We start from the raw sequence: 26,376 nt of genomic DNA, 5'->3' as shown, positions 1-26,376 counted from the left end.
TAGAGACCTTGAAATTGATCCTTCTGTTACAAACAAGAAAAAATGACTGACATCCAGTTCTCTTATTTGAACAACATTCATTCTATTTGATCAGACACAAAGAAATGGAGGGAACTCCTATACTTAAATTAATATCTACTATAAAAAGTGTTCTTTTAGTCTCAGGAATAAAAAGTAACTAATTTATCTTCTGGAGGTTTAACCAAATTCAAGCAATGCTAAAGGATATTGTGGAAAACATGTAATAAAAATACTATTAGTGAATGGATTGAGTATTTAATCTGTGTAAACTGAGTTCTGTAATATTGAGCATTAATATTGCTTGGTTAAGGGTGGTTAGGACAATCAAGTTCATAAGCAATGCATTTAATCACTTTTTAAATATTTAGGAAGCAAAAGAATAACGCCTGTACTCAGTGATATAATATTGCATATTCTTTTTTCTAATGTTCAAATAAAAAAGCTCAGCTAAGCAACAGACAATACTGGCAAAGTATTTTAAGAGCATGATCACTGGATATATTTATCTTAAAATTTATACAGTAGTTAATCCCCAAAATATCTCACATGTATTATTTTTATACTTTCAGATGATACTTATAACTCTTAACTAAATAAGTTTATATTAAATCTATTCTTACTTTTGGGGGGAGAGGCCAATTTTGCTTTAACTATGATTTTTTCTTATCTATGACCTCCTTTCCTCCAGATTATCCCTGTTAGTCAATAATTACCTTATTTCCCTTATGATCCCAACACCACTGAGAAAATAATAATATTTAAGTGTATTTATTACAATCTTTTCTAACCTCTTCCACCAGATGATCTTGCTCTTTTTGGAATGGATCTTTTTTTTTGGTTGGCAGAGATCCTCCAAATACACTATTTTCTATATTCTTTGCAATATCTGATAATGGAGAATCTTCCACTTCAAATTCTCGTATTTTCTTAGAAACTGTTTCATTTTTCTCTTTGGGAGTTCTTATCTTCAAGTCCTGAAGAAGACAGACATGTTATATTAAAACCTTAATGATCGTGAGGTGCCTGTGGCTCAAAGGGGTAGGGCGCCAGCCCCAAATGCCAGAGGCGGTGGGTTCAAGCCTAGCCCTGGCCAAAAAAAAAAACCTTAATGACCATGGCTGATCTTAAAACTGACTGCATTAGAGGTTCATTGGTTATCACGAACCTACAAAATGTTGTTTTTATTGTTAAAGTATATATTCACTGGCAGAATTAATTAATTCCAATATTCCCATTTAGCAAGACAGAATACATAGACATGGTTAGAATTGTGCAAAAACTGGAAAATGTGAAAATAGAATTAAATTTAATTAAACTGCAAAATCAACAAAAATTATATTTTACCATAATTTAGTATGGTCAGAATTAACTAAAAGGGCTTTTTTCCTCACCAAAAAGCAGCATAGATTGAAAATTATTTTATAATGTACCTTTTCCAGTAGTGTAACACTGCCTGTACTTGATGATGAAGCTGGCTGCAACCGGGAAGAGTTAAGGCTAAAAGGATAAAAGATAACAACTCCAAGTTATAAGTAGGAAAGAATTCCATCTACTTGATGTATCTGAATATTCTAGAAAAATAACTGTCTGCCCCGTATCTGTCCGTTACGATTTCTCTCAATTCGTCCCGGTCATCAAAAGGCAGTTTATTCTAGGGAGGCATAGTGACAATTAGAGCAATACTTCAGCCCAATTTGTGTATCAACCTCCCAATTATGAACATTTCACTTACCTGCTATATATATATATATATATATATATTTTTTTTTTTTTTTTTTTTTTAAGATTTTGTTTTTTGGGGTTTTGGGAGATTTTTTGTAGAGACAGAGTCTCACTTTATCGCCCTCGGTAGAGTGCCATGGCATCACACAGCTCACAACAACCTCCAACTCCCAGGCTTAGGCGATTCTCTTGCCTCAGCCTCCCAAGTAGCTGGGACCACAGGCACCCGCCACAATGCCAGGTATGTTTTTGTTGCAGCTTGTCCGGGGCCAGGTTTGAACATGCCACCCTCGGTACATGGGGCCAGTGCCCTACCCACTGAGCCACAGGCGCTGCCCTGCTATGTATTTTTTTAAGTCAACAGTATTCGATTAACTAGAATTGCACTATTACAATGTCCATAGGGTCTAAATCACAGAATTTTGTTGTTGCAGAGACTTAAAGATTCTTTGGATATTTCATGTCCAAAATCCATTTCTTTTTTTTATATATATATATATTTTTAACTCTATTTTACAGATGAGAAAATAGAAATTCAGAGAGGCTAAATGAAATGACTTGACCAAGCTTATACATCGGTTCTGTTGAGACTGAGTGGAACTTCAACCAGATGCCTTGACTCCTAAACCAGCGCTCTTTCTGCTATTCCATGAAACTTTCTAAAGTAACATGCCCGCAAGCTTGCTGGTGACGAGTGAGGACTTTCTCTGGGGCAGATCCTATGGGGTGGGGATGTGGTCACCAGTCACAAGGTTCTTGTCTGGTCCTATACTTGGCAGCTGCTTATTCTTCATCTTGGCTTTGGCCATGTTGTAGTCTCCTGAGTCAAAGTATTTTTGCCCTTTTTGGAGTCTCTTCATGAGGAAGTCAGACCCTCCAGGCTTTTGTCCTAGGCTTGGATATTTGGCCTTCAGCTTTGCCTCTCCAGCTTTCTCTGGGAGAATACCTTCTTTCTCTTGTGTGTCCTGCTTCTCCTCCGCATGGTTGTCTTCTTCTTGTTTCTGGGACATGGGGGGACTGGGACTGTGGAGTGTAGGGGGCCCGGGAAATCAACCGGAGAAGGGAAGGGGAGGGGAAATGGGGACAACCTGCTCTGCTGCTTGGGCTCCTGTCACTAGGGTTGCTCAGTCAAAATGCCAAAATCCATTTCTTAAATGCTAAATTTTGCTCGATAGCAAATATGTTACACTTACATAAAGTCATAAGGTTATTCAGAGTTTTAATCTGCTGTATTCTATGTTATAAAGAATCATAGCAATGGTGAGGTGACCTTGAAGCCAAAAGCCCAGTGGCAGCCAGCCCCTTAACTCTCACTCCATCAACTCATCCAACAATTTTGTAGTACCTACAAAACCTTGAAACCTTGCTGCTGAAAATTGCTAGACATTATTTCTGTTACTTTCACTGAACTCCACTGATGCAGCCATTCAACAGGCAAACCTGACATAATTTCAGAAGCTCATACTTTAGTGATGGAGTTAGAAAGTACTGTAGAACCTCTGTAAGTTGACCACCCAAGGGACTGTAACAAACTAGTCAACATAGTGGTCAACATAAGGAACAAGGCCTATTGTACTGATATATACACGTGGTACATGTCTGGCCTATGAAAATTAGATCAACTTAATGAGGTGGTTGATGTAGGGAGGTCAACTGTAGAGGTTCTACTATATTTCCTAATCATTTAGATCTCCTTACCCCTCTGCACAAACAGTAAAACTTAATGCATCTTTTCATACTAATTATAAATTAATAAATTTTTAAAACCTTAAAGAAAATAAAGATAAATAAAGTTAAAGAAATAATTTTAAACAAAATAGATAAGATACATAAAGAAATTACTTTAAAGAAACTATTTTGATCTTAGAAAAAAAAAAATCTTTAAAATTCAAAGGCCAAAAGGTTACATTAAAGACGGGATTACCAGAGACAATTTTCAACAGCAAGCATGTTCGCCCTTTGCTTTCTCTTCATAACCAGAAGAACAAAATTAATAGCTCTGCAAGTATGTTATATAATGGCAAATAAAAATTTTCCTTTTCAAACATGCACTCTTGGAATCTTCACCTAGCTTTCAAAGAGCCAACTTTTTTTCATTTTTATTGGCTGTTTTCATAATATGTCGATAATTGGCAGAGAAATAATGAATATAAATTATAGAAATAGAAAGATATGGGCGGCCCCTGTGGCTCAAGGAGTAGGGCGCCGGTCCCATATGCTGGAGGTGGTGGGTTCAAACCCAGCCCCGGCCAAATAAAAAAAAAAAAAAAGAAATAGAAAGATAGAGGCCGGGCGCAGTGGCTCAGGCCTGTATTCCTGGCATTCTGGCAGGTCAAGGCAGGTGGACAGCTTGAGCTCACAGGTTTGAGACCAGCCTGAGCAAAAAGCAAGAACCCATCTCTACAAAAAATAAAAAAACTGAGGCAAAAGGATCACTTGAGCCCGAGTTGGAGGTTGCTGTGAGCTATGATGGCACGGTACTCTACCCAGGGTGACAGCTTGACACTCTGTCTCAAAAAAAAAAAAAGAAAGAAAGGTATGAGATTAGAATTCACTAAGGATGTTTGGCTGACATGTATGCAAGATCATACTGTCCTATTTTTGAACTGCAGTAAAGGATGTGGAGGTCAAAGGTTTAGATTTCAAGGGCATCACCTAGAAATATGAAATCTTTCCAAAAATTACTGCGAAGAAAGATAGTGCCCACAGTGTACAGCAAAAACATCAGCAATCACTGGTTTTGAGTATGGTACAGCCTCCATCAGCTCACTCTGATCAAAACCAGCAATAACTGGGGCATTAAGATTGAGTTCTGCAAGACTTGGTCATTGATGGCTGCATAGGTAACTGGTGGAGACCAAATTTTGAACCTACCCCGTATCCATATATTCCTGCACATATTACAAAGCCTAAGGAACATAAGTTATTTCTGGTTCAGCTTAAATAAAAAGCCTTGTTTGCAGTCCCTAAAAATTATAGTTGGTAGCTGCAACATTGAATTGTGTGACAATGCATCAGGAAATGGTCGCATCATTTCTAGTCTCCCTCAGCTGTTGAGCAAGTTCAACTGTATATACAACTGAACTTCTGTGCAATGGAGAAGTAAAAGAAGCGTCTCTGTGAGCACAGCTATGCACAGTTATACACAATGAAGAAGAATAAATGTGGTAGAAAAGGGTTTTGGTTTTCTCCTCTTCCTGATCCTTAAATTGTCACCTACATTCTGTTATTTGAACGGTAAAGTTAACATGAAGAACTAGATGGTGGCATAAGCAAATGTGATATTTATTCACTTTCAGTTCTACTCATACTTTTTTGTACAATATTAAAGAAAATGGACTTCTTTCTAGTTCTACTATTTTTTATTTCTCATTAAACTTAAAATTCTTTAAAAAAAAAACAAAAACAAAAAACAAGCAATGAGGGCCAGGTGCAGTGGCTCACACCTGTAACCCTAGCACTCTGGAAGGCCAAAGACAGTAGATTGCTTGAGCTCAGGAGTTCAAGGCAAGCCTAAGCTACAGAGCTATACCACAACCCCCGCTTCTTACTAAAAAAAAAAAAAAAAACGAACCAGGCATTGTGGCAGGTGCCTGTAGCCCCAGCCACACAGGAGGCTGAGGCAGGGGGATCACCTTAACCCAGGAGTTTGAGGCTCCTATGAGCTGTAGGAACACTAGCCTGAGCAATAGAGTGAGACTCTGCCTCAAGAAAAACAAACAAACAAACAAAAAAAAAACACAGTAATGTGATTTATGAAGAAGGCTATTATTTTGGTACCTATGACAATTGTTTATGCAGTTAATAACTGCAAGCTAATAACATACTTACTTCATTACAATATTAACTAATAACACAAGCTAATAACATATTACTTTAAAAACTATATTCTTTCCATTTTTTTTTTTGAGACAACAGGATATTATTCTGTCACCCAGGCTAGAGTGCAGTGGAATGATCATAGCTCACTACAACTCAAATTTCTGGGGCTTTAGCAATCCTTCTGCCTTAGCCTCCCAAGTAGCTGGGAATACAGATGCCCACACCACTTCCAGCTAATTTCTGTAGAGATGGGGTCTTGCTCAGGCTGGGTCTCAAACTACTGGCATCAAACAATCTTCCCTCCTATTATTACTGCTAGATTTAGCAGAACAGAACAGAAGACCTGCGAACAGCTGAGTTGCTGGGATATGGAAGTAGTTTGCTCAGAATTCTTCACTATTTAAGGGATTTGTAATTAAATGTTTTATCAGTAATACACAATATGGCTAGAGTACATTTAATAAAGGAGTATCTTGGTTCAACGCCTATGGCTCAAGCGGGTAAGATGCCAGCCACATACACCTGAGCTGGTGGGTTCGAATCCACCCCAGGCCTGCCAAACAACAATGACAGCTGCAACCAAAAAAAAAAAAAAAAATAGCCGGATATTGTGATGGGCGCCTGTAGTCCCAGCTATTTGGGAGGCGGAGGCAGGAAAATTGCTTGAGCCCAGGAGTTGAAGGTTGCTGTGATGCCACAGCACTCTACCCAGGGTGACAGCTTGAGGCTATCTCAAAAAAAGAAAAAAAGCATCTTGAGGTCCTTGTTAGTATAGTGGTGAGTAGAGAAAAAAACAAAGGGAGGCACCTGTGGCTCAAAGAAATAGGGCTCCAGCCCCATATACCGGAGATGGCAGGTTCAAACCCGGCCCCAGTCAAAAACTGCAAAAAAAAAAAAAAAGCATCTTGAGGCTTCCACTCCTATAGCTCAGTGAGTAGGGTACCAGCCACATGCACCGAAGCTGGCAGGTTCAAGTCCAGCCTGGGAATACTAAACAATGACAACTACAACAAAAAAAAATAGCTGAGTATTGTGGCAGGCACCTGTAGTCCCAGCTACTTGGGAGGCTAAGGCAAGAGAATTGCTTAAGCCCAAGAGTTGGAGGTTGGCGTGAGCTGTGACACCACAGCACTCAACCAAGGGCAACATAGTGAGACTCTTTCTCAAAAATAAATAAATAAATAAAAAGCATTTTGAGCCCGGGCCAACTAAACAATAAAGACAACTGCAACAACAACAAAAAAATAGCCAGGTGTTGTGGTGGATCCCAGCTACTTGGGAGACTGAGGCAAGAGAATCACTTAAGCCCTAGGGTTTGAGGTGGCTGTGAGCTGTAACATCACAGCACTCTACTGAGGGGGACATAGTGAGACTCTATCTCAAAAAAAAAAAAAAAAATCCTGAGGCTTGGTGCCTGTAGGTCAGTGGCTAGGCCACCAGCCACATACACCAGAGTTTGAACACAACCTGGGCCTGTCAAAAAGCATCTTGAGGTTCGGTGGAGTGGAGTTCATAAATAAAACCTGATATATGTCTTAATCTAATATTCCATCATTCTTTAGTTCAGCAAAAGACCTTGATCAAGGTCTTTTATTTGGGCTTGGTGCCTGTAGCTCAGCAGCTAGGGCACCAGCCGCATACGCTGGAGCTGGTGGGTTCGAATCCAGCTCAGGCCTGCTAAACAACAATGACAACTACAACCAAAAAATAGCTGGGCGTTGTGGTGTGGATGTTGTGGCAGGCACCTGTAGTCCCAGCTACTTGGGAGGCTGAGGCAAGAGAATCACCTACACCCAAGAGTTGGCGGTTACTATGAGCTGTGACGCCACAGTACTCTACCAAGGACTACATAGTGAGACTCTGTCTCAAAAAAAAAAATACAAAAACTTTTAATTTGCTCTCTCAAGGAAGGACAAACTAGAAACATAATTTAAACTGGGAAGGACCAACCATATCCCTTCTTGCCTGCTATAAGAACAGTTATGACATATGGGTAAAACAGCTAGGGCAGTAATTCACTACCTCTTCAATACTAGGTCTTCACAAAAGATTTCTTTAGGTACTCAAAAAGTCAGTATCAAATCCAGATATAAAAATAAAGTTCTTCCACAAATAATCCTGACCTCCTATGAACCAGAAAACTGCAGAGGCAACTGCCAATAGCTCACTTTCACATAAGAGTTTTGACCCTGGTTATAGTGCTAACAACTAATAAGAGCATATATATACAAGGAAGAGTGCTTTCATTCACTAAGATTTAGAATTTTCTTTAAGTATTTTATTTTCATATCTGTCTCTCATATATTTGGGAAGATGGAATGAAAGATACCAATTTAGGTTAAAAGGCAATCAAAAAAAATAACAAGAATAATAATAATAATAATAATAATAATAATAATAATAATAATAGGTGTGCCGCTCGTAGCTTAGCAGTATGAATACACCAGCCACATACACCGGAGCTGGTGGGTTCAAACCCGGCCCAGGCCAGCTAAACAACAATGATGACAACAAAAAAATAGCCAGACGTTGTGGTGGGTGCCTGTAGTCCCAGCTACTTGGGAGGCTAAGACAAGAGAATGGCTTAAGCCCAAGAGTTTGAGGTTGCTGTGAGCTGTGACGCCGTGGCACTCTACTGAGGGTGACATATTGAGACTGTCTCAAAAAATACTACTAATAATAATAATGATAGGCGGCGCCTGTAGCTCAGTGGGTAGGGCACAGGCCACATACACTGAAACTTGTGGGTTCTAACCCAGCCTGGGCCAGCTAAACAACAATGACAACTACAACAAAAAATAGCCAGGCATTGTGGCAGGCGCCTGTAGTCTCAGCTAATTGGGAGGCTGAGACAAGAGAATCACTTAAGCCCAAGAGTTTGAGGTTGCTGTGAGCTGTGATGCCACAGCACTCTACTAAGAGCGATATAGTGAGACTCTGTCTCAAAAAATAAAAAATAATAAAAAAGAAAAATAATAATAATAATGAAAGAATATATTCAGCAGTCTTTGCTACTTAAATAATGCTTAATCTCAATAAAGAACGGATATATTCCCCAAGTGGATTACATATATTTAGAGATTTTTTTTTTGTTTATATAACATGGCATCAATTTAAAATGAGAACAGAGAAAACAAGCAATAAAGAAAATAGTATATTAACCAGTTTGATGAAAATATTTCAAACTGGCTCGGCGCCGGTGGCTCAAGCGGCTAAGGCACCAGCCACATACACCTGAGCTGGAGGGTTTGAATCCAGCCTGGGCCCACCAAACAACAATGACGGCTGCAACCAAAAAAATAGCCAGGCGTTGTGGCAGGCGCCCAAAAAACAGCCAGGCATTGTGGCAGGTGCCTGTGGTCCCAGCTACTTGGGAGGCTGAGGCAAGAGAATCGCTTAAGCCCAGGAGTTGGAGGTTGCTGTGAGCTGTGATGTCACAGCACTCCACCCAGGGCGACAGCTTGAGGCTCTGTCTCAAAAAAAATTAAAAATAAAAAAAAAAAAGCTGAAAAAAAAAAAGAAAAGAAAATATTTCAAACTGTATATAAAACCAGTACATGGTGGGGAAAAAAAAGCAATGAACCATAGTTAAACTGTAAATCATAGGGGAAAAAAAATAGGAGTACATGTACTTCTGAAGGAAGTTAAAGTAGGTTCAGCTTTTTTTTTTTTTTTTTTGTAAAGACAGAGTCTCACTTGTGGCATCACAGCTCACAGCAACCTCCAACTCCTGATCTTAGGCAATTCTCTTGCCTCAGCCTCTCGAGTAGCTGGGACTACAAGTGCCCACTACAAAGCCCGGCTATTTTTTTGTTGCAGTTTGGCTGGGGCCAGGTTTGAATCTGCCACCCTTGGTATATGGGGCTGGAGCCCTACCCACAGAGCAACAGGCGCCGCCCCAGGGTCAGCTTTTTCATATGTTAAATTTGGGGGTTACAGTAAGTCAGAGTCTTCTAATTTTTTCTTAAAGCATGGAACTCTTTTTTAAATTGCTTATCAAAAACTCCAATATATAATACAGATAAAAGAGCAAGCTAAGCCGGGCACGGTGGCTCACACCTATAATCCTAACACTCTAGGAAGACAAGGAAGGAGGAGGAATACTTGATGTCAGGATTTCAAGACCAGCCTACACAAGAACAAAACCCAAACTCTACCAAAACTAGAAAAAATAGACAGATGTAGTAGCACACAATTGTAGTCCCAACTACTTAGTAGGGTGAGGCAGGAAGATGACTTGAGCCTAGGAATTCAAGGTTGCAAGCTGCCAAGTCTGCAGTAGAAAAGAACTGGATAGGCCACATGCTAAATTATACTCATCCACAACACCAGAGGGCACTACAGAATACAGTCTGAAAACTACCAGACTGTATGATCTGGTAGAGGCCCCCAAATTCCCAGACTTTGTCAAGAGTCAGAATAGTTTCAAAAAAAGGTGACATACAAACAAAGGGCAAAATTTCCCAATCATGCAATAAAAATAATTTCCATATACAGTTTTTATCTTCGAAAATCTGATAATCTGGCTCGGCGCCTGTGGCTAAAGCACCAGCCACATACACCTAAGCTGATGGGTTCAAATCCACCCTGGGCCCACCAAACAACAATGACGGCTGCAACCAAAAAATAGCCAGGCGTTGTGGTGGGCGCCTGTAGTTCCAGCTACTTGGGAGGCAGAGGCAGGAGAATCGCTTGAGCCCAGGAGTTAGGAGGTTGCTGTGAGCTGTGATGCTACCACACTCTACCCAGGGTGATAGCTTGAGGCTGTCTAAAAAAAAAAAAAAAAAAAAAAAAAAAATCTGGGGCGGTGCCTGTGGCTCAAAAGGAGTAGGGCGCCATCCCATATGCCAGAAGTGGTGGGTTCAAACCCAGCCCCAGCCAAAAACTACAAAAAAAATCTGATAATTCCCATAAAATCGAGTATTTAGAAAAAGAATAGAAAGAAAAATGATGCACAACAAATGTGTCTTTTTCTGAAAATAAGGATCTGCAGTAGAAAAATACTATCTGGTTAAGAGGGGAAATTATACTCTAGCCTATAGTGCAAAAGTTTAGAAATAAGCTTAAGACAGGAACTAAAATTAATAAAGGAATAAAACAGCATGAAAAAATGTATTTTACCTGTTGGCTAGCTGATGCACAGCTCCCAAAGTATCACTGTCTCTTCTGCAGCCCTTTTCTTGGTTATGTTGCTTAGGTCTATCTAAAGAAATGAAAAATTAATATTTGTTTGTTTATTCTAATATTCAAGGATCTCTTGAAATTCTAGAACTTCTAAGCAGAGAAAAAAGAAAAATATGAAAAATATGAATGCTAATAGAAAAAAGGTATTTATCCAATTGCTAATTATAAAGTTATAGGCAGGTAAATAATAAGAGAGTATTAGCAGTAGGCTTTTGTAAAAAGATTGAGAGCTCATGCTAAAAGAAGTTTCCTCAAAAAGTGACAGTCCATAATTTTCCAGTGTTAAATGCTTCAGGTTTAAGTATGCACATCATGCAATCACCACATAAGCCAGCAAGCCAAAAAATTATAGTACTTTGCACATTTCAGTACAGCATTTACAACCTCAGTCAACGTACATATTTATTCATCAACCTGTCATTGAGTAAGTATATGCCACTACTGTACTAACAATGGAAAAAAGAAATAAAAGTTGGAAACCTTGCCTCACAGGAGTCACCCTAGGAAAGGACAGTGATTAGTAAAGTGTTATGTTAAAGACAAACATATACACAGAGTGTAGTATTTGCTTTTGATTTAGAGTACTTAGCCTATAGGTCAGAACACTTTTTTTTGAGACAGAGTCTCAGTATATCACCCTGAGTAGAGTGCCACTCATAGCAACATCAAACTCCTGGGCTCAAGCGATTCTCCTGCCTCAGCCTCCTGAGTAGCTGGGACTACAGGCGCCCACCACAACACCCAGCCATCTTTTTGGTTGCAGTTGTCCTTGTTTAGCAGACCCGGGCTGGGCTCGAACCTGCCAGCTCCAGTGCATGTGGCTAGTGCCCCAATCACTGAGCTATGTGTGCTAAGCCAGGTCAAACCACTTCTAAAGCATAGACTTCCCCAACGTGACTTCCTAAACACACACATCTGTCTTCCATCTCAAGACAGGTGTGGAAATCTCCAAATGGACATGAGGAAATTTCCATTATTTCAAAGTGCTTGAACTAAGCCTAGCAAGAGCCCCTTACCAGCTGAAGTGAGAACATAATGCCAAAAGCTATCAAAATAATTCTATTGTCATAATAAATGACTGTCCAAAGCTACCGTGGGACCAGAACATTCTATCTGAAGCTTCTTCATCAAATCATGCAGCCTTTTCTGTGTCTACTCTTCTGGTTGTACCTATCCTAAGTCTTGCTCTCTGGCCTATGATTTTTCTCAGCTTGTATCTTCCCGAAATATGCCTGACTCTCAAATCAATTCCCTACCCCAGTGATTAAGTCCTGTGCTATCTGCTGCCATGACCTTTGGCTTGCCTGGACTATGACCTACACCTATTACCTGACTCCAGTTTGGCTACATAATCTGTTCATTTTGTATTCATTCATTCCTCCAATTATATGGCTTCTATTTACTGAATCAAATTGAAATTTCTTATACACAAGTACTGTGCAATTGGGCAAAGTGAAAATGAATGGATATTAAATATTGTGGAAACATTAATTTTAGGTATGACAATGGTATTATAGTTGGAAAAAATTGAGTATGAAGCTGGGTGCGGTGGCTCGTGCCTGTAATCCTAACACTCTGGGAGGCTGAGGCAGGTGGGTCACCTGAGCTTAGGAGTTCAAGACCAGCCTGAGCAAGAGTGAGAGCCCATCTCTACTAAAAACAGAAAAAACTAGCAGGGCATTATGGCGGGCCCCTGTAGGCCCAGCTACTCGGGAGGCTGAGGCAAAAGGATCACTGAAGTTGCTGTGCACTATGACACCATGGTACTCTACCATGGTACTCTACCCAGGGTGACAGAGTGAGACTCTGTCTCCAAAAAAAAAATTTTTTTGAATAAGAAATATTATAGGGGGTGGCGCCTGTGGCTCAGTCAGTAAGGCGCCGGCCCCATATGCCGAGGGTGGCGGGTTCAAACCCGGCCCCGGCCAAACTGCAACCAAAAAATAGCCGGGCGTTGTGGCAGGCGCCTGTAGTCCCAGCTACTTGGGAGGCTGAGGCAAGAGGATCGCTTAAGCCCAGGAGTCAGAGGTTGCTGTAAGCTGTGTGAGGCCACGGCGCTCTACCGAGGCCCATAAAGTGAGACTTTGTCTCTACAAAAAAAAAAAAAGAAAAAAAAAAAGAAATATTATAGAATTATTGTTAATTTTTTAGGTGTGACAATAGTATAGTAGTTATATAGTAAAATATCCTTATTTTTATGGGAATGTTTATTGAAACACAAAGAGTAAGGTGTCACAATGTCTAGAATTTACTTGATTTGGCCAAAATACATATATACACATACAAATTAAATATGGCAAATGTTACTTATTGAAACAGGTGGTAGGTATTCAGATTAATTGTACTACTCTTTCATGTTAAAAAATTGTGAGCTTCTGGCTCGGCGCCTGTGGCTCAAGCGGCTAAGGCACTAGCCACATACACCTGAGCTGGCGGGTTTGAATCCAGCCCGGGCCTGCCAAACAACATAATGGCTGCAATCAAAAAATAGCCGGGAGTTGTGGCAGGAGCCTGTAGTCCCAGCTACTTGGGAGGCGGAGGCAGGAGAATCGCTTGAGCCCAGGAGTTGGAGGTTGCTGTGAGCTGTGATGCCACAGCACTCTACTCATGGCAACAACTTAAGGCTGTCTCCAAAAAACAAAAAAATTGTGAGCGTCTACCCAAAAACTTGTGCGTGATGAAATGTTCTGGAACTTTATAGTGGTGATGACTGCTCAACAGTGTGAATTTACTAAATGTCTCGGAGTTGTACACACTGCAATAATTAAAATGGTGAATTTTATGTTATGTGCATTCTAGCACAATAAAAAAAACTGGAAGAAAAAAACAAAGAATATAAAGATCTATTGTAATAATAAGAAATGACAGGAAGGTTTAAAAGAGAAAAGGAGACATAGCCAACCTGAAAGTGAAGCAGGGTACTGAAAAAGAATACTCCTTGCATATACTTCTTCTGAGGCAGGATCAAAGGAGAGGGGAGACATAGGTGGTAAAAGATCCACAGCCTTAAAACAGAATTCACAATTTTAAAGTCAACACATTTGCTAATTACCACAATAACAATGCAAAGTTAATCTATAAATGCATTATTTTATTTTCCCCTAACAAAGACAGTTACTGAGCATATGTCTTGTAATTATTTTGGACCAAAGAGTATATTAGGAACAAGGGGGCTACTTTTTCTTCCAACTAGGCTTCAAATGTCACAGTACCTTATATCAAGAGGAAAGTCTTGTTTTCTTTTTAGTATAAACCTCTGAATCTAAAAATGTAACTATAAATGACAACAGGAGCTTAGTGAATATCCTATTACACATTTAGAAAATTCATGGAAATCAAAACACTTGAACTTTAGGCTCAGAAGCAAAAGATGGCAAATATGTATACACATAGAATTTCTAGGTCATTTATAACATGATAAATCAAGAGATAACAATATATATAAACTACTCCCCAAATGGCAGTCAACATTACTTACTGGAGTCAAACTTTTTATTAGACTAAAAGGAGAGAGACCAAGAAATTCTTTCCACTTCTTATGCCATTCTCCTTGCTTTGCAACAACAGAACGTCTTATAGTTGTGAGATCTTCTTGTATTTTGTACCTATGATAATACAAAAAAATTTATTCAAAACATGAATATAAAAAAAGCATTGGGGGGGCACCCATAGCACAGTGGTTAGGGCACCAGCCACATGCTTCCAGGCTGGTGGGTTCGAACCCAGCTTGGGCCTGCTAAACAACAACAAAAAATAGCCTGGTGTTGTAGCGGGTACCTGTAGTCCCAGTTACTAGGGAGCCTGAGACAAGAGAATTGCTTAAGCCCAAGAGTTTGAAGTTGTTGTGAGCTGTGATGCCATAGCACCCTAACAAGGGTGACAAAGTAACACTCTGTCTCAATTTAAAAAAAAAAGCATTGAGTAAATTGTACGAAAACAACAATAGTTATAGGGAAGAGAAAGGAAATACAACCAAAAGTTCAACAAATACAAAACATAAATTGAATAAATGCTTATAAGTGAATATTTAGAACCTAAAATACTTTTTCTCCTTGTAAAACCAAAAGCAATCATACATCTATTACTATATCTTTAAAATACAATTTCTTTCCTGACTCTAAACTTTAGTCAGAATTTTACTTCCACTCTCTGTCCATTCCTAAAAACAACCCATATTTTCCAGTCTTTTTGCTCAAATAAAAAACTTTTCTGAAGCACCATTTTATTTTTGGACCCAAAGATAGAAACACTAGAGAAAAGATCAAATTATTTCATAAAGAATTATCACACAGGGCAAATCATTTATTCCATTAATTTTTCCTTCTACTTCATATGTCTCTCCAAGATTTCATAAAGTTTTCAGTACTAGTAAAATTCTCACACTTATTTGACAAAGCTGAGAGTTGTTTATCACATAAGAGTCTTGCTGAGAAAACTACCCTCCTCCTCCCACAGTAAAATCACAGAAGATCTTTCTAGTGTACCTCATTTGCTTCAGATGTGATAATCTTCCCCTCTGAAATGTGGTCTCTTTTTCAAGGTAGTGAAGGTCTATTGTCAACCTTGCTTGGTCAGCCTGACAACGTTCATAATTCATTACTTTCAAGACTTCATTTAGTAACTGAATAACTGTTACTAGGTTCAATTTTCCAGCCTCATAAACATTTCCCATGTGCAACTAAGGAGTCAGAAGGGAGGAAAAGTGGTAAAGTATAGGTTCTTAAGATAACAAACGGTTACATAAATGTATTTATGTTTCTATTGCATAAAGTTTACTTTAAAGAATAGGAAAAAAATAATCAAAAATCCCTAAACATAAAACCACAGAAATAATTTTGGTTCAGTAAAAACTACTGTGAAAGAATTAGCATGACACATTTTTACATTATGCAATAGGCTGCAAACTAGAACATAAGAAGTGTAAATAGATGGAAAGAAAAATAAAGTAGAAAGAGCAAATTTGGGGGAAAGATCATAAATAAAAGTTACAGAGCTGGGTGAGGTGGCTCATGTCTGTAATCCTAGCACTTTGAGAAGCTGGGGTGGCAGACTGCTCAAGGTCAGGAGTTTGAGACCACCTGAGCAAGAGTGAGACCCCATCTCTACTAAAAATAGAAAACCTAGTCAAGTGTTATGGCAGGTGCCTGTAGTCCCATCTACCTGGGAGGCTGAGGCAAGAGGGTCCTTTGAGCCCAAGAGTTTAAGGTTGCTGTGAGCTGTGATGCCATGGCCTCTACCCAAGGCAACCAAGTGAGACTATGCCTCAAAAAAAAAAAAAAGTTACAAATCAATGAGTCCTAAAGGGTACATCCACACTTCAACATTGTGTATTTGGCCTGCACAGTTGCAGTATTTTAAAATTATCTGAATCAGTTGCCAATATTTGAAAGCCATAGATTTCACCAAATAATTACTATAGTAAGCCCGGCATGGTGGCTCACACCTATAATCCTATAGTACTCTGGGAGACTGAGGTGGAAGGACAGACTTGAGGTCAGGAATCTGAGACCAGCCTGACCAAGAGCAACACTCTGTCTCTATAAAAAACAGAAAATTAGCTGAGTGTGGTGGCACACACCTGTGATCCCAGCTATTCAGGACCCTAAGGCAGTAGGATCACAAGTCCAGGAGCTGGAAGTTGCTGTGAGCTATGATGACACCACTGCACTCACCCAAGCAACAGAGTGAGACTCTGTCTCAAACAAACTATAGTAATTTCCTCCAAAGATCTCATCACCTCCTAATTTCTCCCTATCACTACATATAATTACTATGCTTCCTTTATATTTATTACTTGCTTAGGCCCTATGGGAATCTGAGTTTACAGTTCTTGAGTTTTATGTACTCTGAATTTCATATGCCTATCATGTTACCTATTAAAGTAAAAGCTGGCTGGGTACAGTTGCTCATGCCTGTAATCTCAGCACTTTGGGAGGCCAAGGCAAGAGGATCACTTGAGGTTAGGAGTTCCAGACCAACCTGAGCAACATAATGAGACTTCTTTCCTATAAAAAATTTAAAAATTAGCCAGGTGTAGTGGCACATGCCTATAGTCCTAGCCACTCAGAAAGGTGAGGCCAGAGAATCGTTTGAGCCTAGGAGATGGAGATTACAGTGAGGTATGATCACGCAATAGCTCCAGCAATGGGCAACAAAGCAAGACCCTAATCTCTAAATAAATAAATAAAAAGTGAAAACTCTTCAGAGTTGCAAAAATATTTTATCTTTGTATCTCTTACACTATAATTAGTACCTACCGTACATGCTTTATGAATCATCCTTACTAAAAAAAAAAAATAATAAATGATCCAGATGGAAATATCTCATAAGCAAGTGAAAATATTTAATCACTACATGGTGTTTGAGTTGAAGGGCAGAACTGGCTGTTGAAGCCATACAACTGGTAAGAAAAATACAGATAATGAGGGAAAGAAAAAGAGGACATTAAAACAACCATGGAGAATATGTTCATTTTAAAAGTTAGATAGAAAAAAAAAAAAAAAACAGTGAAAAAAACTGGTAACAGCAATCTGCAAACCACAGTAAAGCAGAGTCACTAGCCAGGGTCAGTGGTTCACGCCTGTAATCCTAACACTCTGGGAGGCCGAGGCGGGTGGATAGCTTGAGCTCATGGGTTTGAGACCAGCTTAAGACAAAAGCAAGACCCTGAAAATAGAAAAGCTGAGGCAAGAGAATCGCTAAAGCCCAAGAGTTGGAGGTTGCTGTAAGCTATGATGCCACAGCACTCTACCCAGGACAACAGCTTGAGACTCTGTCTCAAATAAAATAAAATAAAATAAAATAAAATAAAAGCAGAGATACTGAGGTGACAAAGGATGAAGAGACTAAAAAAGATGCTTAACGGCATCAAGATAAAAGAGAAAACAGATGAAGTTGTTTTTAAAAATGTTGGGAGATATCAGGAGATTGCTATTGTTCTCTTTAAGAATTTATAAAGAATTAGTACAGTATCACATTCCCATGAAAAAACTTCATACTCTCTACACTATATAAGACAGCACTATACAGGTATGGACAACTAATAACTGATATATGTAAATACATGTACCTTTAACAGTACCCTTCTTTATGAAGGCTTTATTAGGTATACTCACAAAAATAAATTTTGAAAATAGTAAAAACAATTGCAAGAAAAATAACATATAATTACATGAAATTTTTTTCAAAAGCTTCCTTAATGTCAAATTCTTACCTGACACATTTGTTTCTCAATTTCGTCAAGTAAGAGCCTTGGAATATTAATAACAATGTTAGTTCCATCTAAAGCATATTGGTTAACAAGACTAAGGACTGAACTAACAACTTCTCTCTCTTTTTCCAAAAGCGTAAGTGTTTCATTCACTGAAGCCCACAAAGACCGAACCTTTGAAAATAGAGACAGACAAAATGTTAAAGTCCACACATCATCTGTGCATATAGTAAAGAAATGTAAATATAAATAATGCTACTCCAAGTAACAAATAGAATAATCCTAGAATGATTTCTGGTGAGAAAATTAAATAACTGCACTTTAATAGTTTATTTAAAAAAAAAAAGCACTCCCTGATATTTCTGAAGGAGCTTTAAAACTAAGAACTTATCAAGAGAATCTAGCTCTCTATGATTTCTAAGAAATCATAAGCTACTAAGATACAATCAGAATTTCTTTTTTATTTGGAGACATAATCTCACTCTATCACCTTGGGTAGAGTGCTGCGGCATTCTAGCTCACGGCAATCTCAAACTCTTGGGCCCAAGTGATCCCCTTGCCTCAGCCTCCCAAGTAGCTAGCTCAGACTACAGCTGCCTGCCACAACACCCAGCTAACTTTTTCTATTTTTTGTAGAGATAGGATCTTGCTCTTGCAATCCACTGGCCTCTACCTCCTAGAGTGCTAGGATTACAGGTGTGAGCCACCATGCATGGCTACAATTAGCATTCCTTATATTCTGACATGCCATCAACATAGGGAAAATTTTACAGGGAGAAATAATAAAAAAGACTTTTAAGGCCAGGCATGGTGGTTCACACCTATAATCCTAGCACTCTAAGAGGTAGAGGCTGGTGGATTGCAAGAGCAAGATCCTATCTCTTGCAATGGAGCTGGAACTAGCACTTTGGGAGGCCAAGCCAGGAAGACAGCTGAGGCCAGAAGTTAGAGACCAGCTTAAACAAAAGCGAGATCCTATCTCCAGATAAAATAGAAAAATTAGCCATTCATGATAGCATATGCCTATCGTCCCCACTACTAGAGAAGTTGAGAATAAGGTCATTTGAGCCCAAAGTTTGAGGCTGCAGTGAGCTATCATGACATCACGACACTCTAGCCCTAGTAACAGAGTGAGACTGTCTCAAAAACAAACAAAAAAATGTCATAGAAAAATACTTCTATGCACCAATTTTAAGTCATTCGGGTTTCAGGAAAGTTAAAATGCGAAAAAACATGCTTTTATTAAAGCAAAGAATCTCAGGCATATATTAATTTATGTTCACTAAATTTCATGTACAAAAATATCCATATAACTATTTGTAATAGTAAACAAGTGAAAGCAACACAAAAGTCCACCTAGAGTTAAAAGGGTACATTGGTGCATAGTTAAAAACAGAACACTACTTAATAACCAGAATCCACAGAGAACTCAAATGTATTAACGAGAAAAGAACAAGTGATCCCATCGCAGGCTGGGCAAGGGACTTGAAGAGAAACTTCTCTGAAGACAGGTGCACAGCCTACAGACACATGAAAAAATGCTCATCATCCTTAATCATCAGAGAAATGCAAATCAAAACTACTTTGAGATATCATTTAACATCATTTATCATATCACAAAATATGATATCATTTATCATATCACAAAATCCCAAAACCAGAGATGTTGGCGTAGATGTGGAGAAAAGGGAACACTTCTACACTGCTGGTGGGAATGCAAACTAAAACGTTCCTTTTGGAAAGATGTTTGGAGAACTCTTAGTGATCTAAAAATAGACCTGCCATTTAATCCTACAATTCCTCTACTAGGTATATATCCAGAAGACCAAAAACCACATTATAACAAAGATTTGTACCAGAATGTTTATTGCAGCCCAATTCATAACTGCTAAGTCATGGAAGAAGCCCAAGTGCCCATCGACCCACGAATGGATCAATAAATTGTGGCATATGTACACCCTGGAATATTATGCAACCTTAAAGAAAGATGAAGACTTTACCTCTTTCATGTTTACATGGATGGAGCTGGAACATATTCTTCTTAGCAAAGTATCTCAAGAATGGAAGAAAAAGTATCCAATGTACTCGGCCCTACTATGAAACTAATTTATAGCTTTCATATGAAGGCTATAACCCAATTATAACCTAAGAATATGGGTAAAGGGAGGGGAGAGGGGAAGATGGGTGGAGAGAGGGTAATTGGTGGGACCACACCTATGGTGCATCATACAAGGGTACATGTGAAATTTACTAAATGTAGAATATAAATGGCTTAACACAATAACTAAGAAAATGCCAGGAAGGCTATGTTAAAAAATATATATAGAACACTACACAGCAATGAGAATAAACACACAACTACACACAGCAGCATGAAGAAATACCACAAACAACACTGAGTCAAAAAATCAGATACAAAAGAGTATATTTTGGGCGGCGCCTGTGGCTCAGTCAGTAAGGCACCGGCCCCATATACCAAGGGTGGCGGGTTCAAACCCAGCCCCGGCCAAACTGCAACCAAAAAATAGCCGGGCGTTGTGGCGGGCGCCTGTAGTCCCAGCTGCTCGGGAGGCTGAGGCAAGAGAATCGCTTAAGCCCAGGAGTTGGAGGTTGCTGTGAGCTGTGTGAGGCCACGGCACTCTACCGAGGGCCATAAAGTGAGATTCTGTCTCCACAAAAAAAATAAAAAAAAAAAAGAGTATATTTTAATTACTCTCACTTATATAAAGTTCAAAAATAGGCAAAACTAATCTTTAGTGTAGGAAGTGAGGATGTTTACCCTTAGGGTCAAAGAGAATTTTGAAGTGTTGGCAATGTTGTACCCCTTAAACTGGATACTGGTTACATCAGTGTTTACTTTGTGAAAATTTATCAAACTATACACTTATGATTTGTGTACTTTTCATATGTATATTATGCTTCAGTAGAATTTATAAAGTAGGAGAGAGGAAGAAATAACAATAATTATATAAATGTTAATATCTATGCCTTCCTATGATACAAATAACACACTAAATATCTCTAAACAAGTATTGTATCGCAAAGATAAAAGTGTCCCCAAAGGAAGATTCTAGAGGTCTCAGAGGATGGTATTTCTTTGGTGAATTTATAATCTAGAATTTGCTTTTTAGATTTTTCAAGTCTAGAATTTTGTCAATGACTCATAGTTGACAGGACTCAAATGAACATTACCAAACTAAGGAGATACTGATTATGAAACCTTTAATAGGTTTCATGCCAACCTTTTAAACTGACAATCTGAGATACTGCATTCAGTAATAAGAATGTTGCTATTTACTATATTGAAAGCTCCAGGAAATAACTGACTTTGCCTATTTTCTTCATTGCTATAGCCCTAATAACTAGAAGACCTTGGCACATGAGCGTTCACTGAATAAAAATATTTCCTAAAAAGGACACTCACCTTTTCCAATGAAAAGTTGCCTGGGAAGCCAAATGAATACTCAAAGCAGCTTGGTGGTCACAGAATCACAAAAAAGAGCTTAAAACAGCTATCACCCAAACAAAAAGCAAGCCTAAGATAACACTCTTATCTGACATCAAAACCAACCTCTAGAGGTCTTGAATCATTTACATTTGCCAGATTCCTTCTTCAAACTAGCTTCTATTTGATTCGTCATTTTACTTCCATACTTATTATCTCCCTTCAGTTAATATATCTTATTTAAATAAAGTAATACCACTGACTAAATTACAATGAAGAACTTCTCATTCTGGTATGAAGAATTTAAAATTAATCATATTTTGGCTCAGCACGCATAGCTCAGCAGTTAGGGCACTGGCCACATACACCAAGGCTGGCGGGTTCGAACCCGGCTCAGGGCCAGCTAAGCAACAATGACAACCGCAACAAAAAAAGAACCGGGCATTGTGGTGGGCGCCTGTAGTCCCAGCTACTTAGGAGGCTGAGGCAAGAGAATCGCTTAAGCCCAAGGATTGGAGGTTGCTGTGAGCTGTGATGCCACAGCACTCTACCAAGGGCAACATAGCAAGACTCTGTCTCAAAAAAAATAAAATTAAATTAATCATATTTAAAACTATTTTTGCATATACTTAATCTTATAAATATAAGCTAATTTTTCCATTCTACTCGTGTCTTATAGACATCCTGTTAATATCTACATCTATATACATATATAGATACATATAACCTATAATGAGTAGGTTAAAAAAAGTAACAGTACTACAAAAAATATATATGGCAAATAGACATATAAGCATCACACTGAGTAAACATTGCATTATCACAAAAATAAGAAAGGCTCAGCGCCTGTAGCTCAAGTGGATAAGGCACCAGTCACATACACCAGAGCTGGCAGGCTCAAATCCAGCCTGGGCCTGCCAAACAACAAGGACAACTACAACCAAAAAATAGCCGAGCGTTGTGGCGGGCGCCTGTGGTCCCAGCTACTTGGGAGGCTGAGGCAAGAGAATCACTTAAGCCTACGAGTTGCAGGTTGCTATGAGCTGTGATGCCACGGCACCCTACCCAGGGCGACAGCTTGAGGCTCTGTCTCAAAAAAAAATTAATAATAAGATTAAATTTCTCCCTCCAAAAGTTGTCTTACCTGTTGAATTTTCTCTTGTATATTACTTTGGTCATCACAGGGTTCCATTCTGGTAAAAATTAAATAATCTGATTAGACATAAAGAACACATGGTAATTTAATATCCAAAGAGCTGATTTAAGGCTGGGCGTGGTGGCCCAAGCCTGTAATCCTAGCACTCTGGGACGCTGAGGCGGGCGGACTGCCTGACCTCACCAGTTGGAGACCAGCCTAAGATAGAGTGAGACCCTGTCCCTGAAAAGTAGCCGAGTATTGTGGCAGGTGCCTGTAGTCCCAGCTACTTGGGAGGCCGAGGCAAGAGAATCACTTACACCCAAGAGGTTGAGGTTGCTGGGAGCTGTGACACCACCACACTGTCTCAGAAAAAAAAAAAAAGAGCTGATTTATTATCTGCAAACCCACTCACTAACAACCATTCCCATTAAAAACCAAAATAAGGCTCAGTATCTTTAGTTCAAGCAGCTAAGGCGCCAGCCACGTCCACCAGAGCTGGCAGGGTTCGAATATAGCCCAGGCCTGCCAAACAACAACAAGTACAATCAAAAATAGCCAAGCATTGTGGCGGGCGCCTGTAGTCCCAGCTACTTGGGAGGCTGAGGCAAGAGAATCGCTTAAGCCCAGGAGTTGGAGGTTGCTGTGAGCTGTGATGCCATAGCACTCTACCCAGGGTTACAGCTTGAGGCTCTGTCTCAAAAATAAAATAAAATAAAATAATAAAATAAAAAGTAAAATTTAAGGCCAGCCATGGTGGCTTATGCCTGTAATCCCAAAACTTTGAAAGACACACATGAAAGTATCTCTTGAGCACAGGAGTTCTAGACTAGCCTGGACAATGCTAGTCTAGTTTTTTGAGACCCCCTTCTCTACAAAAAAAGCATAATAGGTTAGCTAGGCATGGTGAAGAATGCCTATAGTCCCAGCTACTGAAGAGGCTGAGGCAGGAGGATTGCTTGAGCCCAAGAATTTAGGGTACAGGGGGCTATGATGACACCACTGCACTCTCCTTACTAAATTAGAACTAGACTAGGAGTCATAACTACACTGTAGTCCTATCATAATCTGGCTATAGATATATTAGTTTAGTTAATGGGAGTCGCTTTTTCTTCAACCATAAAATGAGACAGCTAAACTAACATCTAAGACACCTTCCAGCTCTAAAGTCACTTACTTTTTTATTTCGTTTTGCAGTCCTATACATTCAGACCTTGAATTTCGTACTTGCTTAACTGATAACCTGCAAGCAAACATACAAAATGACAGCTATAATTCCATCACAATTAACTAGTTTAGCCTGTTTTGATATTTTCCCTTTTCATATTTTTGCTCCTGGCCTCTGGGCACACCCAACAGCTAACTAACAGACTCAAAACTCCCTTTAACAGTCACACAACTGATCTAACATACAGGCTGCTGCTGAGACAGACTAGGACTAAGACTTCCAGAGTAGGATACTCCCTGCCTTCTCAGAATATAAGGATGAAGGTGAGTAAGACTACCCCATTATCCTTATCTCACATACCTACAGGGTAAATTTAAACATTATCTATGAATCAGACTACTTGTCAATTTTAAGTTAATTTCAAAGGACTCTATAGCTGTTAATAGAAACAAAGCATTTGGGCGGCGCCTGTAGTTCAGTGAGTAGGGCACTGGACCCATATACCAAGGGTGGCAGGTTCAAACCCGGCCCCGGCCAAACTGCAACAAAAAAATAGCCGAGTGTTGTGGCGGATGCCTGTAGTCCAAGCTACTTGAGGCAAGAGAATCACCTAAGCTCAGGAGTTTTGGAGGCTGCTGTGAGCTGTGTGACAGCATGGCACTCTACTGAGGAGGATAAAGTGAGACTTTGTCTCTACAAAAAAAAAAAAAAAAAAAGTTCTCCTTAAGGCCAGACAAGCAGTGGCTCATACCTGTAATCCTAGCACTCTAGCACCTGTAATTCTAGCACCTTAGCACTCTGGGAGGCCAAGGTGGGTAGATCACTTCAGCTCACCAGCCTGAGCAAAAGTTTGAACCCTATCTCTACTAAAAATGAAAAAACCGAGGCAAGAGTATTGCTTGGGCCCAAAAGTTTGAAGTTGCTGTAAGCTATTCAGGCAAGGGCAACAAAGTTAAGACTCTGTCTCAAAACAAACTAAATAAATAAATAAGTTTTCCTACTTTGGCTCAGCGCCCATAGCTCAGTGAGTAGGGCGCCAGCCACATACACCAAAGCTGGCGGGTGCAAGCCTGGTCCAGGACTACTAAACTACAATGACAACTACAACCAAAAATAGCCGGGCACTGTGGCGGGCATCTGTAGTCCTAGCTACTCCAGAGGATGAGGCAAGAGAACCTAAGCCCAAGAGCTGGAGGTTGCTGTGAGCTGTGACGCCACAACACTCTACCAAGGGCGACATAGTGAGACTCTGTCTCAAAAAAAAAAAAAAAAAAAGTTTTCCTACTTTAATTAAACAAAACCTATTCTTCAAGAGTAAGAACCTTATCTGCCTTATTTAATACTATAGTACCAGTGCCTAACCAATATCTAACACATACAAGAAACTCAAACAAAAATGTCTGCTGAATAGATGAACCTAAATAGTATAAAGTGGTTAAAGAAATAATGGAATATCTACTTGAAGAAATACCTACATAATGCAACATCTACTCAACAGTCTATCAGACATTTAAAGTAATACACTATGACAATGTGGAAAAAATTACAGAATAAAAAATAAAAATAAAAAAGGATAAAAATAGAATGAACACTATAATTATAGCATAAAAATATATTTTCCAGGGCGGCGCCTGTGAGTCAGTGAGTAGGGCACTGGTCCCATATACCAAGGGTGGCGGGTTCAAACCCGGTCCCAGCCAAACTGCAACAAAAAATAGCCAGGCATTGTGGCGGGCGCCTATAGTCCTAGCTACTCAGGAGGCTGAGGCAAGAGAATTGGCTAAGCCCAAGAGCTGGAGATTGCTTTGAGCTATGATGCCATGGCACTCTACCGAGGGTGACAAAGTGAGACTCTGTCTCTATAAAAAAAAAAAAAATACATATTTTCCATATTAAAAAAAGAAAAAGCATGTAAGGAAATAGAATTTTCTGAACTAAAGTCTTTTCTTTTTCTCTAAACTTTCCTTTTAGTTTTAAAATACAAGGTGTCTCAAACGTCACCATACACATAGGGAAAATAGGAAATCAGCCAGGGATCATGGCAGGCACCTGGAGTGCCAACCACTTGGGAAGCTGAAACAAGAAGATCACTAGAACCCAGGAGTTTGAGGTTGCTGTGAGCTGTGACACCACGGCACTCTACCCCGGATGACAGAGTGAGCCTGTCTCAAAAATAAATAAAATTTTAAAAATACGTAAAATATAGTATGAGTGTTGATTTCTCCTATGTACAGCCTATATTTTATTCAGAAATGACCTGGCTTTAAAGTGGAAAGATTTTTGAGGTAGGAATGGATTATTTCTACTTAAGTTAATGCTAATGACAGACATTTGTTCAAAAAGAAATTGTTTTCTAACTACCAAAGCGTTACTTACTGCATATATTCCTCATATTTTCGAGTAACATAATCTTCTCTTTGCAAAATTTGTAAAAATTTGTTACGTGCTACATGGCTTCTGGCAATGCACTTGTGTAGATCTTTAGGCTTTACATTAAATATCTCTGTAAAACGTAGAGAAGAATCTACATAGAACACAAGATAACAGAAAACAGACTTATAAGCTAATAATTATCAAAAATATTGAATTTTTATTAGATAAATTAGCATCATATAACAACTCCTTAAAAGCTAGCATGCCACTTACATAAAATGATACAACTAATGTTA

The 26,376-nt window shown here is 39.1% G+C and overlaps 2 protein-coding genes and 1 non-coding gene across 3 annotated transcripts in view; all 3 read right to left on the bottom strand.

Annotated features, from left to right (window-relative positions):
* The window catches only part of HAUS6 (HAUS augmin like complex subunit 6), a 46,784-nt gene that overhangs the window by 5,684 nt on the left and 14,724 nt on the right, over nt 1-26,376 (bottom strand). Inside the window, exons 5-14 of the mRNA XM_053572018.1 lie at nt 26,084-26,231; nt 23,717-23,782; nt 22,549-22,597; nt 17,963-18,133; nt 15,234-15,427; nt 14,228-14,354; nt 13,652-13,754; nt 10,687-10,768; nt 1,452-1,518; nt 810-995 (exon numbers count right to left, since the gene is read on the bottom strand). Coding sequence (XP_053427993.1) covers nt 810-995; nt 1,452-1,518; nt 10,687-10,768; nt 13,652-13,754; nt 14,228-14,354; nt 15,234-15,427; nt 17,963-18,133; nt 22,549-22,597; nt 23,717-23,782; nt 26,084-26,231 — 1,193 coding nt within the window. The remainder of the gene's footprint in view (nt 1-809; nt 996-1,451; nt 1,519-10,686; nt 10,769-13,651; nt 13,755-14,227; nt 14,355-15,233; nt 15,428-17,962; nt 18,134-22,548; nt 22,598-23,716; nt 23,783-26,083; nt 26,232-26,376) is intronic.
* LOC128580286 (small Cajal body-specific RNA 8) lies at nt 1,603-1,733 on the bottom strand. The gene has a single exon (XR_008378586.1). It is a non-coding gene; the product is annotated as a small Cajal body-specific RNA 8 (non-coding RNA).
* Nucleotides 2,407-2,873, bottom strand: LOC128572126 (alpha-endosulfine-like). The gene has a single exon (XM_053572064.1). The coding sequence runs from the start codon at nt 2,751-2,753 to the stop codon at nt 2,463-2,465; it is 291 nt and encodes a 96-aa protein (XP_053428039.1). The 5' UTR covers nt 2,754-2,873; the 3' UTR covers nt 2,407-2,462.

The sequence above is a fragment of the Nycticebus coucang genome, chromosome 2 (genome assembly GCF_027406575.1).
Source record: "Nycticebus coucang isolate mNycCou1 chromosome 2, mNycCou1.pri, whole genome shotgun sequence".
Classification (NCBI taxonomy): Eukaryota; Metazoa; Chordata; class Mammalia; order Primates; family Lorisidae; genus Nycticebus; species Nycticebus coucang.
The sequence above is the reverse complement of the archived record's forward strand: the minus strand, read 5'-3'. Positions and strand labels throughout refer to the sequence as shown.

Bases quoted from the DNA above. Each gene is read 5' to 3' on its own strand.
- LOC128572126 (XM_053572064.1), bottom strand. From the start codon at position 2,753: ATGTCCCAGAAACAAGAAGAAGACAACCATGCGGAGGAGAAGCAGGAC.